Below are 15,832 nucleotides of genomic sequence, written 5' to 3' on the forward strand. Positions count from 1 at the left end.
GACGTCATCAGGACTGTACTGCACAGGCACAGTAGTTCTGCGCCTGCGAGGTGCTGATGACGTCAGCGGTGGTGTGCAGAAGAGGCCGAGCCACCAGCGAGGGCACAGGATGGCTGCCAGGGGCTGGCGGAAGCCCCAGGTAAGTGGATTTTTGTTTTTTTCCCCTGGACGCATCCTTTAAAGCTAATGTAACCCCATCTGTAAAAAAAAAAAAAAAAAAGTCAGATACTCACCTAAGGAGAGGGAAGGCTCTGAGTCCTAATGAGCCTCCCCTCTCCCGGTGCCCGGGGGATCCTCCGGTCAAATCTGCTGCCGTGGGGACATCCGAATTCTTCGGGTGCACTTGGGCTCCCGAAGGCTGGCGGCTCCATACTGCGCAGGCGCATGTACGTCATAGACACGCGCGAGTGCGTCTATGACGGCGCTCGCGCATGCGCAGTACGGAGCGGTCAGACTTCGGGAGCCCGAGTGCTCCCGAAGTCTTCCGAAACCTCCCTTCGGCGGTGGAAGTGGCAGTATTTGACCGAAATGGTTGAATACTGCCACGGGGGATCCTGAGCGGGACAGGGCACCGGGAGAGGAGAGGGGAGGCTCATAAGGACCGAGCCTTCCCTCTCCTTAGGTGAGTATCTGACTTTTTTGTAAGGTGGGTTCCCATTAGCTTTAACACTTTCTAAGTTAGTTCTGTGATCAGAATCAAAAATTATCAAAAACGCCAAAAATGATTTAGGAAACAAAACATCTTGTTGTCCAATGAAAACCTTCAGATCAGATTGGTCGCTGTGTTTTGGTTCCGGAACTAATAATGACAGACGCACAAGATCCTTATAAGCTTTTATTAATAGGCATGTTCTCACAAAAGATTGTGTGCAGTGATGCCAGGCATTCCCCCCACATACACACAAAGGGTCCTAAAATCTGTTTGTTTTTGTTTGAGGTTAGGTAATAAAAATAAAGAGCTCAGTACAGGTTCCGGGAGTCTTCCTATTAATAACTACGTCCAAATAGTGTGTAGTGCTTGGCTGGGTTCTTGCCACATACACACTTTGTTCCAGGTTGAAGTTCTCTCAGTGGCTTAAAAGGGATGCAAAGACTCTTGGCGCCCATAGAGGGAGCTCCAGGCTCTAGATCCTGATCCCTGCATTATAAGAGAAAAGAGGAGGAGTTAGAGACATACATTAAAAAAAAAAAAAAACACAGTAGGGAGAAATTGCAGCGCCTCCAAAACCAGGCAGCATCTGAATGACTTAACAGCAAGAAGGTGTGCAGAGCCTCTAAAAAGGCATAAATGCACCGAATTGCATCCGAAACAGATGCTTACACTAATGGAGGATGTTAGCTTCCAAAACCGTTTCCATGCAAAAAAAATTGTACTAGACCCTTCCACCGCAGTGAGGTCATCCTATTGGAAGGGACCATACAGTGTACAAAAATGTAAGTTTAACTTTTCTATTGTGTAACAGCCTAAAAGTTTGAGGTTAAATAGTTGGGTTGAAAAAAAGATTCCCTTTAATTATCTGCCTTTATACCATGAAGAAAAATACAGTATCAGATCTATTTTGTAAAGCTACAGGTTGTCAGTTTTTGAGTGGCGTAGGAAAGCATTGTATGTGGGAACACAGCAACGCGCTGTGCGATTTTACATTGCGAATCGCATGAAGCTTTAAATGAACTCTGATCACCGACACTTACCTTGCTGTGGTTTTCTTTATCCAATCCTCACAATCGATCTCCCCACAGAACGGAATCTGCACAATCTGTGGAGAATATAAACGCATCACAGTCACGTGACATACTGATCTGAAGGCTCTTACCATGTAATATAATTTGCTATAACGCGCTCATATTAACCAGATGGGGAACGATGAAGTAGGAATCTACATCCAGCAGGTGGTGCTCACCCAAGAGGGGGTGTCATGACAGCTGACATTGCCCCTCAGTGATCAGGAGCTATCGCGCTTGGCTCCTGATCACTACGATCGCCGGTGTTAGAGCTGCGGCGGTAAGAAGAGGATCCACTCATCTTCCTGACGTTCCCCCTGGCGATCGTCGCTCTGCTCGCTCTGACGTAAGTATGGGGTCTTGGTTTGATGAAGTCATCAAGCCGCGACCCGGAACTGAGCAGCAGTACGAGTGGGGATGCCGGCCAGAGTGGAGGGGTCCACAGCTGCTCATTGCTGGAGCCTGGGAGGTGAGTAAAGGCCGCCCGCAATAAGGAGGAAACCTGGCCAAACTGGGGATACCATGCCGAGCTGGCCATACTAGGGATCCGGCTGCCTGCCCCCCCAACGCCCCCCCCCCCCCCCATGCAAAATCGCCTGGTCCTTAAGGGGAGTTAAGCAGCTGGTCCCGAACAGGTTAAATACCGGTAGATCGCAAACACATCTATCTTGCATTTTACTTGAATTACATGTTTTAAAACTCATTCCCAAATGTAAAATTCCAGTCCCCAACCCCACGATATTAGTTTGTGCATTACTCTGTCTATTGGAAAAGGGAACAAAACAAAACAAAAACAAAAAAACAAGCAACCCCCTTTTTCATACAAGACATTTCCACTTGGGGAGGGTGGCGGTCAGGCAGGGAGCGGAGGCAAAGAACCGATTTCAGATGCCGAAATCAGGAATCAGCCCATGGTGTATGGGCAGGCAACAGCCTATACCGCTAGATGTATGGCCATCTTATCTCCCCCCTCCTACCATCTGAGCTATGCAGTTATCACAGGCAGAGCTGATAAGCGGCAGAGAATGTTTGGCCAAAGGATAACGCTCAACATCACTGACCCGAACTCTTGCACGGGACAAAAAGAAAAACAGATAAATGCACCCTGTATTATTTAGAGAGTTTAGCCTATCTAATTACTCCTATAATCACCACTGTAATTTGATCTCTCAGCTGTGTCAACTCTGCTACGGCAGAGCAGCTAGTTTGAAAACACAGGATGTTAACAATATGTCTGCTTCCATGAAAGCTGTAAGTAGACACACTGCAGATTTATTGCAGGATTTGTATCAGCTGTAACTAAGAAATGTTTTTCTTTAAAGGTTCAGGTCTCAGTTCAGGTCCGTTTTAAAGAGGACCTGAACTCAGAACTTCCTCTCTGATCTAAAAGACAAGCAACAGCATAATAACCTTCAAAAGAAAAACATTTCCTTGTTACGGCTTATAGAACTCCTCAGAGGTACTGTAGTGTGGTTACTTCCTAGTATCTTGGGAGTACAGAAAGGGTTAACCTCCTGTGTTTACATATTCGCTCACAACTCAGCAGACAGTTGACAGCTCAAATTACACCGGCTCATTACTTGCTGAAAATGGAGAATTAGACAGGCTGTTCTCTATAAACACACACACGGTGGATTTCTCTGCGTTTTCCATCCCTCCTATGCAAGAGTTTAAGTTTGTTTAAAGAAGCAGAGGGAGCAAAGAATGGGATCTGCCAATATTCTGCTCACTGCTACCTATCTCATCAATTCACATCCAATCTGCCTCATGCCTCGTACATATGTACGAGGACCAAAATCCGCAGGAAGTGGAACTGTATCCTTCCGGCAGAGGCATTCTTGTTGCTCTGGAATGAGAGGAGGGCTGATGGCGCGATGCATGACAATCGCATTGTACTTTTTTTTTTTTTTTTTTAAAGGACCACTATTTCAAAAAATTATAGAATGCAAAATACAAAATAAGATGTACATTTGTCCTAAAGACAGAACTATACATTTGTATTGGCGAAGAAGAAACAAGGTGTGGGAGCAGATTGAGAAATATAGTCGTGGAAAAAAACAGAAAGATTTAGTGAATGTGGAGAACTCTAGAGTGCGCTGTACACAGCCCCGCAGACCATGCTCTGATACTGCATACAGCAGCATATAAGCTGCACAATTACCCACCATAAAGACCTTATCCAGTCACACCAGGCAGTAAACAGGGCAGCTTCCTATGTCTATGTAACGGGTTATAATCTCCCAGATCAGCCTTGACTCTGTACTTTCCTTTATCAGAGTCCATTATCTCGCACTAACGTTTTATGGCAACTTATCGGGGCAAAAAATCTGCGACTTGGAGCCATTTCAGGTGAAGGACACTGAGAAATGTGACTTTCGGGACATTTAGTGTGAAGTGAGGAAAACAACCTGGATATTGTAAATGTATATTATATGTATAATGAATATTATTGGTTTCCTCCATAAAAGTTAACTCAATAACAACGTGTGATAAACAACCAAAAGGCAAGGGAGTTCTCCAAGGCGTCCTATGTTGTTGTGTTGTTCAAATCCGGGTTTCCTTATTCGGAAAGCCAGATAATGCTGTCCAAAGCAGTTCAGCACCATTACGATTAGAGAGAGTCATGGCGTTGTGTTGCAGTCCTGCTGATCTATTTGGCTGCAGTAGTGTCTGAATCACACACCAAAAACAAGCATGCAGCTAATCTTGTCAGATCTGACAATGTCCGAAATGCCTGATCTGCTGCATGCCTGTCCAGGGTCTGTGGCTAAAAGTATTAGAGGTAGAGGATCAGCAGGATAGCCAGGCAACTGGTATTGCTTAAAAGGAAATAAATATGGCAGCCTCCATATACCTCTCATCTCGGGTTCACTTAAATAATGCAGGAGGGTGAGCAGCACAAACCAAATATTAGGCAATTTTATGCAATGTATGCCCACAGCAATGGAGATCTCCAAAAGAAATATATATATAATACAGCGCATCCGAAAAGTTTTCAGAGCATGCTGCCACCACCATGCTTCAACATAGGGATGGTATTGGCCTGGTGATGAGCGGTGCCTTCCAAACGTGACACCTGGCATTCACGCCAAATAGTTCAATCTTTGTCTCAGACCATGAGAAACAAAATTCTCTGGTCTGATGAAAGTCCTTCAGGTGCCTTTTGGCAAGCTCCAGGCAGGCTGCCATGTGCCTTTTACTAAGGAGTGGCTTCCGTCTGGCCACTCTACCACACAGGCCTGATTGGTGGATTGCTGCAGAGACTGTTGTCCTTTCAGAAGGGTTCTCTCTTCACAGAGGACCTCTGACAGAGTGACCATGGGGTTCTTGGTGACCTCCCTGACCAAAGCCCTTGTCCCTCAACCACTCAGTTTAGATGTTCTATACTAAAGATTCAAAGAACCTGGGAGCATCTCACCATTATATAGAACTTCAAAACTTTAATTTCAATCTTCTTAAAACATGTAGACACATCAGGCAGTAAAATGAGCGAGAAAAATCACAAATACTTATCAGTTCCAAAGTAAGTGTAGCAGCTAGGTGGTAGACATCAGACAGGGGTGCGGAGGAGATGTGGTCGACGATAGTTTCGCCCCCCCCATTGGGGCTTTATCAAGACCCAATTAGAAATTAAAGCTTTGAAGTTTTATATGATGGTGAGATGCTCCCAGGTTCTTTGAATATTCAGTATATATCATTAATAATTCTGTCCTGTTATCCTGGAAGTTGCACCGCCTGGTTGAAATTACAGTGAATGGCGGCAAGTTGGTGTGCACTCACTCACATACTCCATTTGAAAAGAACACTCAGTTTAGATGGCCGACCAGCTCTAAGAAGAGTCCTGGTGGTTTTGAATTACTTCCCCTTACAGATGATGGAGGCCCCTATGCTCACTGGGACCTTCAAAGTAGCAGAGATGTTTCTGTAACCTTTACCTACTGTCAGTGGCGTAGCTAGGTTATTTGACACCCGGTGCGGATAAATTACATACACCCCCCCCCCCCCCCCCCCCCCAAAAAAAAGAAAAGAAAAAAGTGAGTGCATCATGCAAAGCACAAAATGGGTGTGGCCATAACATGACTTAGGCGGCACTAACTTTATTGTGATAATGTAACTCTAAAGCAGTGCCCAGGGTTTCCTCCCAAAACACAGGGACAGCAACTGTAAGGGCCCTTTTACACTTAGGGCTGGTTCAGACGGACGCTTGCGGAGCGTTTACTGCCAGCGTTCGGGGCTTGGCGTTAAACGCTCCAATTCAAGTGAATGGGAGCGTTTGTTTTAAGCTTTCACGCACGTTTACAGGAACGCGGCGTTCGGGTCCCGATTTTCACTGGCGTTCAAGGAGCCCTTGGAAGCTACATGTTGCTTCCAGGGGCGGTTAACCACAATGGGTAATGTTCCCCTAGGGGAAGAAAAAACGCGACCGCATCCGAATGCAATGCGAACGCTGCTGAAAGCAAGAACGCATTGCCGCCGCGACGCCAACAAACGCGACGCCTCCAAACGTCCGTCTGAACCAGCCCTAAATGCGTTTTAAAGCTTTGCTGTGCGTGGTTTCTCCTGGTCACACTGTACACTGAGCGGATGGATCAGAGGTGGACAGGAAGCGGAGCATGCGGACCACACAGTCCCCCGGCTTGGACAAATTTTAGCCTGGAACAGGGGAACCTGGATCCGGGACCTGTCACAGGTAAAGAGGTCTGGTCACCAATTCTTGCTATGGGGTGGAGGGCTGCTACACTGGTCACAAAGGAGGAGAGAAGGGCCCCATAAAGTTTATGCTGGGGGAAACATTATCTCTCTCTATAGACCACTACAGTACATATATAGTGTATAAAAGTATGGTTTGTGTTTATGGAAATAAGTATGTGTGCCTGCTCACATAGCCAGGCACCCATACTCCACCATACATTTACACACATAGGCAGTGGGCACACATACCCTTTTCCTATACACACACACACACCATACTTTTATACACTGATACTCCATACATGTGCAGACATACAACACACACAATACATACGGCACACACAAACAGCAACTCACACAACACTGTCACCCCTGCTGCTGCGTGTCTGTGTCTCTTCTCATCCTCGCATTCCTGAGGAGCGGGCTGCTGGACGTGCTCACTCTCCTCTTGCAGGAGGGTGCTGAAGTTCCTTGCTCCACTGATAACTGTTATTATGAGAGCTCTGATTCAGTTCTGAAGTCGGCATGGCAGGAGCTGGAGCTAGGCACAGCATCAGGGAGCAGGAAGGAAATGTAGTTCAGGATGGTGCCGATCGTAAGCTAGGTACAAATGGAGCGATGTTACTTATCGATCAGACAGGTCCGATCTCACCGCCGCTCGATTCCCCGCGAGCGGACAATAGCGGGGAATCGAGCGGAAGATAAGCGGCGCCGGCGGGGACGAGCGGGTATCGAATCCGACGCACGCGCGCGAGGGCGCGGCGAGTATGCACGGGGATGCGGAAGAGGCGATCCGGCGGCTAATCGAGCCGGATCGCTACGTCTAGATTAGGCTTTAAAGAGAGTCTGAAGCGAGAATAAATCTCGCTTCAGACCTCATAGATAGCAGGGGCACGTGTGCCCCTGCTAAACCGCCGCTATCCCGCGGCTTAACGGGGGTCCCTTGACCCCCAAATCCCCCTCCGTGCAGCGGGGGAGCGCTTCCTGGTTGGGGCAGGGCTAACCGCCGCAGCCCTGAACCACGCGCGTCTGTCAGCGCGTATCTCCGCCTCTCCCCCGCCCCTCTGTCTTCCTTCACTGAGAGGGGCAGGGGAGAGGCGGCGATGCGCAGCTGATAGACGCGACTGGAGGCAGGGCTGCAGCCGTTAGCCCTGCCTCCAGGAGCGACCAAGCCTGCGACCAAGTGTCGCAGTGGGGGGTTTGGGGGTGAAGGGACCCCCGTTTAGCGGCGCGTATGCGGCGGTTTAGCAGGGGCACACGTGCCCCTGCTAACTACAAGCTCTGAAGCGAGATTTATTCTCGCTTCAGAGTCTCTTTAAGTATTCTTATTTTTTAAGCTAGGAGCTTGTTGCACGCCCTGCTGGCTGGAGCTGGAGGTGCGGATCGCACCCCCCGCACTTAGCTAGTGACGCTAGTGCCTACTGTACATTCTGGTGTATAAGACTACTTTTTAACCCTTGAAAATCTTCTGAAAAGTTGGAGGTCGTCTTATGCGCCGGATGTCAATGATGCCGGGTGATATGCCCTATCCTGTTACCGCCTCTCAGATCTCGCTGCTGAGGACTGTAGTAAAGTGGCCCAGGCGCACATGTGCGAGATCTGAGAGGAAGAGGAGGTAAATAGGATGCAAGGGTGGGCCAGAAGGAAGAAATAAATATGGCAGCCTCCATAGCCCACTCAGTTCAGCTGTCCTTTAACCACCTGAGCAGTATGGACGAGCTCAGCTCGTCCATTACTGCCGCGGTGGATTGCTCAGCCCCTGGAGGGTCTTTTTACACCAGATTCTCAGAGGGGGTGTAGCTAGCACTTGGCTAGCTACATCACCCCTCCGATCGCGACCTGCCCGCTCTGATCCCTCCGATTGTGCTGTTTTATACATACACCCCCCCCCCCAGGGCCCGCGCCGGCGCAGCCTCTCCATAGCAATGCCTGAAGCTATGGCGGAAGTCTCGGCCATCACGGCCAGGTAAACAGTGCCGGGAGACTTGGGGGCAAAGTGTAGCTGGCCTAGTGCTAGCTACACCAACGTAGACACATTTTTTTAAAAAGCCACCCGCTGCCGCATGTCCGCATTTAATCAAACGCCAGGGTGGTTACCTATCCCCTTGTCCTGGCAACCTCAACTTTTGAAAGTAGGAGGTCTGGGAACACGTTGGAGATGGTCTAGCTTACCTTTCCAGACTCCAGCTGCTTCTGGAATTCCTCCATGCTGTCAGTGGCTACCATGTGGCTGGTAAGATCACTCAAAGCCCTGTGATTCAGACAAAAGAAAGGGGTCAGTAAATGGGTCAGAAAATCTTCTAAATTTAGTGCCAAGATCCACTTTTAAGGCTCCAACCAAACAAATGCACTGTCCATTGCATTGTATCTGAGAGCAACTGATTCAGTGTAAACCCTGCTTATTGCTCATAAAATTCTTGTTTTGCTGAGAAACTCTCAGGCTGTGTTCCCACCACAGCGGAAGATGGACATTTTTCGTCCATTTTACCATATTGGAAATCTGACAGTGAACGGATCCCATTTTATAGGTAGGATCCGTTCACACTAGTCTGTCAGCAACGGATCCGTTGCGGTAAGCGGACAACACTTTTGTGCTGTCTGCAATTTTTCCGGGCAAACTGATGCGTTACCTATATAGCCCATGGTTGAAATGCAATTGCCCCGGGCTTCAAACGGACCATCGGAGTGGACACTACACTGTCCTGTGCCGTTGGCCATTTGAGGTCCGGGTCAAGTGGGAACCCAGCCTCAGCCAACGGATAAAAAGTTCAAAAAGCTCAAGACTTGTTTGTCTGGCATAAATAAATATTAAAAAAAGTGCTGTTTAGTACGAGAGACAGTCAAAAGGTTAAAGTGTACCGGAGCCGAAGCTCAGGTACAAAATGAGATACTTGCCTAAAGAGAGGGAAGCCTCAGGATCCTATTAAGGTTTGCCTCAGTGTTCTGTTGTGTCTCCCTACCCCCTCGTGTATAGGTCAACTACAATATTTGATACTCTTAAGCTGGAATTTTTAATGCCTCAAGTATAAGTCTACCCAGCAAAGTTAATGGCTGCACTTGGGGACCAGAAGGGGTTAATGACTGCACTGCATACAGTATTGCAGCCATTAACCCTTCCTGTCTCAGCCAATAACGCCTCCAGGATTCCAAGTGCAGCAATTATACCCCCCCCCACTCCCTAGTAGGCACTGCAGCATAGTATCTTTCCCCCTGCCTCTTTCCTTGTTGATGCCAGGAATTTCAGACCGGTGTTTTCCTGGCGTCTCCTTTATCAAGAAAATGTCACTTACCACTGGATAAATTGCTGCAAATGGGAATGTCACTTAACCACTTGAGGACCCACCCTTTACCCCCCCTTAAGGACCAGCGCTGTTTTAGCTGATCTGTGCTGGGTGGGCTCTGCAGCCCCCAGCACAGATCAGGGTGCAGGCAGAGCGACCAGATCGCCCCCTTTTTTCCCCACTAGGCGGATGATGTGCTGGGGGGGTCTGATCGCTCCTGCCTGCCTGGGTGTTGCGGGGGGGGGGGGCACCTCAAAGCCCCCCTCCACGGCGAAATCCTCCCCCTCCCTCTCCTACCTGGCCCCCCCTGGTGAACCGGGCTGCACAGGACGCTATCCGTCCTGTGCAGCCAGTGACAGGCTGTCCCCTGTCACATGGCGGCGATCCCCGGCCGCTGATTGGCCGGGGATCGCCGATCTGCCTTACGGCGCTGCTGCGCAGCAGCGCCGTACAATGTAAACAAAGCGGATTATTTCCGCTTGTGTTTACATTTAGCCTGCAAGCCGCCATCGGCGGCCCGCAGGCTATTCACGGAGCCCCCCGCCGTGAATTGACAGGAAGAAGCCGCTCGCGCGAGCGGCTGCTTCCTGATTAATCAGCCTGCAGCTGGCGACGCAATACTGCGTCGCTGGTTCTGCAGCTGCCACTTTGCCGACGCACGGTATAAGCGTGCGGTCGGCAAGTGGTTAAGCTAAGTACACACGGACCAACCTGCAGCCTGTTTATCATCTGACTTTAGTCTGTTGGATGACAATCAGGCATGTGTGCGCATGCAAACAACTTGATGAGCTGATAACAGGCGGTTTGCCCGATCCAACTGTTGGATCTATGTTGGTCTGATATCATGCAGTTGGTACGTGTGTACAAGTTGTTTTAAATACTTGTACTTGTTTTGAATGTGTAGTCAGTCATTCCTCTTGCGTGTGCAGTATGTTAATTCAGTTGGTTATTTAGCCATCTAGGCGTGTACATACAGGTCATGTGGTTTGTCAGGTTGTGTGGTTTGTCATGCTGGTCATGTGGCTGTGTGCATGTTGGACGTGTGTATGAGCCTTAAAGGACAACTAAATTTAGAAGAATATGGAGGCTGCCATATTTATTTCCTTTTAAATAATACCAGTTGCCTGGCAGCCCTGCTGATCTATATGGCTTCAGCAGTGACTGAATCACACCAGAAACAAGCATGCAGTTAATCATGTCAGATCTGACAATAATGTCAAACACCTGATCTGCTGCATGCTTGTTCAGGGCTATGGCTAAAAGTATTAGAGGCAGAGGCTCAGCAGGGCTGCCAGGCAACTGGTAATGCTTAAAAGGAAATAAAAATGGCAGCCTCCGTATGTCTCTCACTTCAGTTGTCCTTTAAGAGTACACACATTACTCAAGTGTGCTCAGTGTTGCTCGTGACTTGAGCACAAGTTGACCCCTATACTTAATTTTCTAGACTTATGCTCGAGTATACAGTACACGGTATTTGAGGTTTTGGTTTGTATAGGATTGCGCTTTTGCTATGGATTGTGCATCACAAATAGTCCTTAGGTCAATGAGATGCAAATAATTCTGAGGAACAGTCCGACCTCGGCACTGCTGCGAAAGAAATACTCTTTATTTCATCCTGTGATTCAATTAAGAGGATTATTTTTGCAGCAGTGCCGAGGTCTGACTGTTCGGGTTGGTTCACACTTGCAACAAAAAAAGTACCCATTTGGTACGCTTTTTGACGCAGACAAAAACGGGTCCTAATGTTAACAATATTGGCCGTCTTGACTTTCAAATAAAAAACGATAACTGTAAAAAAAAACCTGAACGTAGAGTCTGAACTTGCCATTTTTTTCCAGAGAGCGGATCCCCACGGCAATGAATGCCAATGTAAAAACTGACCTGTTCACACACACAGAACTTTACACTCAAATTGTATGCCGAAGCGGATTTCCTAAACTTCCTGCTCCTCCCCTAAGCTTCATTATTACAGACTTCCTGTTAAAAACTATGTAACTATGTAACAGGGCTCGAGCAGGGCTTCAACCATGCCCACCAAGCAGTATTTTAGCAGTACATTAACCACCAGTAGTCTCACATTAACATTCAGTACATTAATGTAAAACAGTACATAATAAACGATACATTAACCACTTCAGCCTTCAGTGTCGTTTCACCTTATGCATCCGAACAACTTTTACCTTCCATTCATTCGCCAATAACTTTATCACTACTTATCACAATGAATTGATCTATATCTTGTTTTTTTCCCCGCCACTAATTAGGCTTTCTTTAAAAATTGAAAAAAATAATTATTTCTCAGTTTTCAGCCATTTTTAGCTTTAAAATAATACATGCTACCATAATTAACACCCGCGTATTTTATTTGCCCATTTGTCACGGTTATTACACCATTTAAATGATGTCCCTATAACAATGTATGGCGTCAATATATATTGTTTGGAAATAAAGGTGTATTTTTTTCAATTTGCGTTCATCACTACTTACAAGCATAGAATTTAAAAAATTATAGTAATATACTCTCTTGACATGCATTTTAAAAAAGTTCAGACCCTTAGGTAACTGTTTTTTTTTCCAGTTTTTTTTTTAATTAAAAAATGTATTTGGGATTTTTTGGAGTGGGGAGGTAAACAGGTAATTTTAAATGTAATGGATTGTGTATATTTTTTTTTTTTTAAATGTATGTACATGTAATTTTACTATTTGGCAATAAGATGGCCACAGTTGTTTTTTTGTTTTTCATCCTGTAAGCGAGAGCTCTCGCTTAGAGAAACGAAAGGGATGACGTGAAACTTAGAAAAATCGTGGATTTTCAGAGAAGCCGTCTGTTTTTCATACGGAGACATAGATCAATGAATGGAAATTGTGTTCCCATTCACTGATCTCCGGGCTAACGGAAGGAATGGGATCGCGCGCCAGGCTCAGCTGCAGCAGGGCAGGCTATCTGGATGGATATATCCGTCCAGATAGACCGAAGTGGTTAAAAATAAGTGGTACATTAAACAAGGCCATTTGGGTAAAAAAAACTGCTTGGTACATCATAACCACTCCCAATTCCTTCCTATTGGTCAAAAAAAGTCCATTACAATAAGAAACACCCACCACCTTTTTACCATACATTAAAACGTGCCGGAAACGTGCTACAAAAAGTACAAATTGTGGAAAACGGATCTATTTTCAAAAAAACGAAACCATTTTAAAAAGGATCGGTTTTGATCGGCTGCAATTGTGAACCGGCCCTTTCTTCAACTTACACATTTGATGCAGTTTATCAACTCAGAGCAGGAGAAAGTGCAATCACCACCAATGAATGCAGCAACCTTTGCTATACAAAGCCAGATTTCCTTACAGAAATATCGCATAAGATCCAAAGTGACTGCCAATGCCACTGGCTTCTATGTAACCAAATAATTCTGAGCTGATGCAATTTTATGCTGCTTGAAAACTGACCAATCAGATGCCACCAAGGTTGAAATAGATTGGTTCATTTTCAAGCGGCATTTGCATACAATTTTGCCTAATCCTGCATCAACTTGGAATAATTTGCATCACTATTCACAAACACACGCTGGCTGAGTTCACACTGACAGTATTGACTGCCCTAAAAACTAGGGATGGTTGATAAAAGGCCAACAATTATTGACTAGTTCAGAACTGATTCTGCATTTGATTTTTCCATTTCAAAAGCTATGTGAATTTCCATAAAATTTGTATAAACTTTGCATCAATTTGGAATTAGCATCTCACTGACCGGCCCTACTCAAAACACTGTCAGTTGGCTGTGAATCTACACAGACTGTCTTGTAAACACGTTTGCTGTAAGAGGGCGGACAGAATGACCGTAACCCACAGAGTTTCCGTTGAATAGACTGGCAGCATTAAATAGATACTGACAGATTAAAATCTGCAGGGAAAAATTGACCCATGTATGGCTACCTATAGGCATTAGAGGAATTCATGAAATCAGGCCCGATACCTGTTGTAGATGTTGCTATGAATTTCCTCTAGAATACCCTTTAATTTAGTCTCAGCCTCGGCCTCCGGAATAGTCAGTTTGTCTCCTGTGTCGCGTCGTACTGCCACAAACTGGTGACTCTTCATGTCTCTTGGACCAACTTCCAGCCTTATGGGAACGCCCTGCCAAAAACAGCAAAAGGACCGTTAGAGGGAACGTGAACATGGAAACTGTTAAACAATAAAAGCAACTGGTAAGATCCTTTCCAGGGGCGTAACTAGGCCCCACCGGGTCCCCGCTGCAGAATTTCAGAGCGGCCCCCCCCTTCCCTAGGGCCAGCTCGGGGCTGTTTTGTGGGGGCTGGAGGGGTGGCAGCATGAGGGGAAAGCCTTGGCCACAGTCGGTGGGGAGAGGGGAAGTCCCCCCCCCCCCCCCTCACCTCGGGCGCTCCCCTCCAGCTTAAGTTACAGTGTGGGCAGCGGCGGGCAGATACATACCTTCCGTACGTTCCACCGCATACACCTCGCTCTAGCGTCTGTTGTCACTTCCGGAAGTGACGTCAGACACTAGAGCGAGGAGTATGCGGTGGAATGTACGGAAGGTATGTATCTGCCCGCCGCTGCCCACACCGGAACTTAAGCTGGAGGGGAGCGCCCCGAGGTGAGGGAGAGGGGGGGGGGGGGGAACTTCCCCTCCCCCCACCGACTGTGACCAAGGCTTTCCCCTCATGCTGCCACCCCTTCAGCCCCCACAAAATGGCCCCGAGCCGGCCCCATTGGGGGGGGGGGGGGGGCGGGCCCCTCGCAGGAACAGGGGCTGCAGGCCCTATTGTTACGCCAGTGATCCCTTCAGAAAGAGGATTGCATGGATGCTTGCCTGGCTTACAGGGGCGAAAACTGACAATTTGCATATTCAGCTGACCTCGCTGCCTGACTCTTTGACCCTACTCTGCCCCTGTACTGTACACAGCATTCTGGCAAAGGAGTGCAGAGATGGTGGCAAGGTGAGACACCCTACCAGTAAACGAAGTTACTCAGGTATGTAGAACGTGGCAGAGATTGGCACATGTGGCCTATCTCAGCCGATGTGCTGGCAGTCATACAATGCCACAAACCTCACAGGTAGCCGACTGCTGATACAACATCTAGGGACATTGCAGGCAATCTGTTGAGCAAGATTGTGGCAATTTAGCTGATACGGTATCAATAATATTTGATGCCCGGCCAAGAAAAAATAACCACGGTCATGTATCAGATGCACTAATTGCCATTTCTGCCATGGTTTGCGGAGATGTCCTGTGTTTAGTTTCTTTAAAGTGATACTTACACTTTTTTGGGATGTACAGAAGTGTAACAAGCGGTAATGCCCAGGAGCTCCCTCATGTAGGTTTGCTGTGGTTTGATTGTACATGGTAATCATACCATGCACAATCACGTTTTACCGGTTTTCGGGGTGACGTAGTGGCAGGGATGTGAGGCAGCAGTGGGCGCAAAAACAATGGCAGGGATTAATACTCACTTGCCGGTGGGTCCCCCCGCTCCGCTGCGTCTCTCCCCCTGCTGGCTCTCTATACTGCGGGCAACTATCCTGCCTACACCTATCTCTGGCTATCTATGCTGCGGCCACCTATCCTGGCTACACCTATTACTGGCTGCACCCATCCTGGCTACCTATGCTGAGGCCACCTATTACTGGCTGCACCCGTCCTGCCTACCTATGCTGAGGCCACCTATTACTGGCTGCACCCATCCTGGCTACCTATGCTGCAGCCACCTATTACTGGTTGCACCCATCCTGGCTACCTATGCTGCAGCCACCTATTACTGGCTGCACCCATCCTGGCTACCTATGCTGCGGCCACCTATTACTGGCTGCACCCGTCCTGCCTACCTATGCTGAGGCCACCTATTACTGGCTGCACCCATCCTGGCTACCTATGCTGAGGCCACCTATTACTGGCTGCACCCATCCTGGCTACCTATGCTGCAGCCACCTATTACTGGCTGCACCCATCCTGGCTACCCATGCTGCGGCCACCTATTACTGGCTGCACCCGTCCTGCCTACCTATGCTGAGGCCACCTATTACTGGCTGCACCCATCCTGGCTACTCATGCTGCAGCCACCTATTACTGGCTGCACCCATCCTGGCTACCTATGCTGAGGCCACCTATTACTGGCTG

At 47.7% G+C, this 15,832-nt stretch overlaps 1 protein-coding gene across 3 annotated transcripts in view; it reads right to left on the reverse strand.

Annotated features, from left to right (window-relative positions):
- Positions 1–822: 822 nt before the first annotated feature.
- EPRS1 (glutamyl-prolyl-tRNA synthetase 1) overlaps positions 823–15,832 on the reverse strand; it is a 147,568-nt gene continuing 132,558 nt past the window's right edge. For all 3 annotated transcript variants that reach the window (XM_068232914.1, XM_068232916.1, XM_068232915.1), the window contains 4 exons: positions 13,672–13,832; positions 8,587–8,665; positions 1,693–1,757; positions 823–1,138 (listed from right to left, as the gene is read on the reverse strand). In XM_068232914.1, the coding sequence (XP_068089015.1) occupies positions 988–1,138; positions 1,693–1,757; positions 8,587–8,665; positions 13,672–13,832 (456 nt within the window). In that variant the 3' untranslated portion in view covers positions 823–987. The remainder of the gene's footprint in view (positions 1,139–1,692; positions 1,758–8,586; positions 8,666–13,671; positions 13,833–15,832) is intronic.

The sequence above is a fragment of the Hyperolius riggenbachi genome, chromosome 4 (genome assembly GCF_040937935.1).
Source record: "Hyperolius riggenbachi isolate aHypRig1 chromosome 4, aHypRig1.pri, whole genome shotgun sequence".
Lineage (NCBI taxonomy): Eukaryota > Metazoa > Chordata > Amphibia > Anura > Hyperoliidae > Hyperolius > Hyperolius riggenbachi.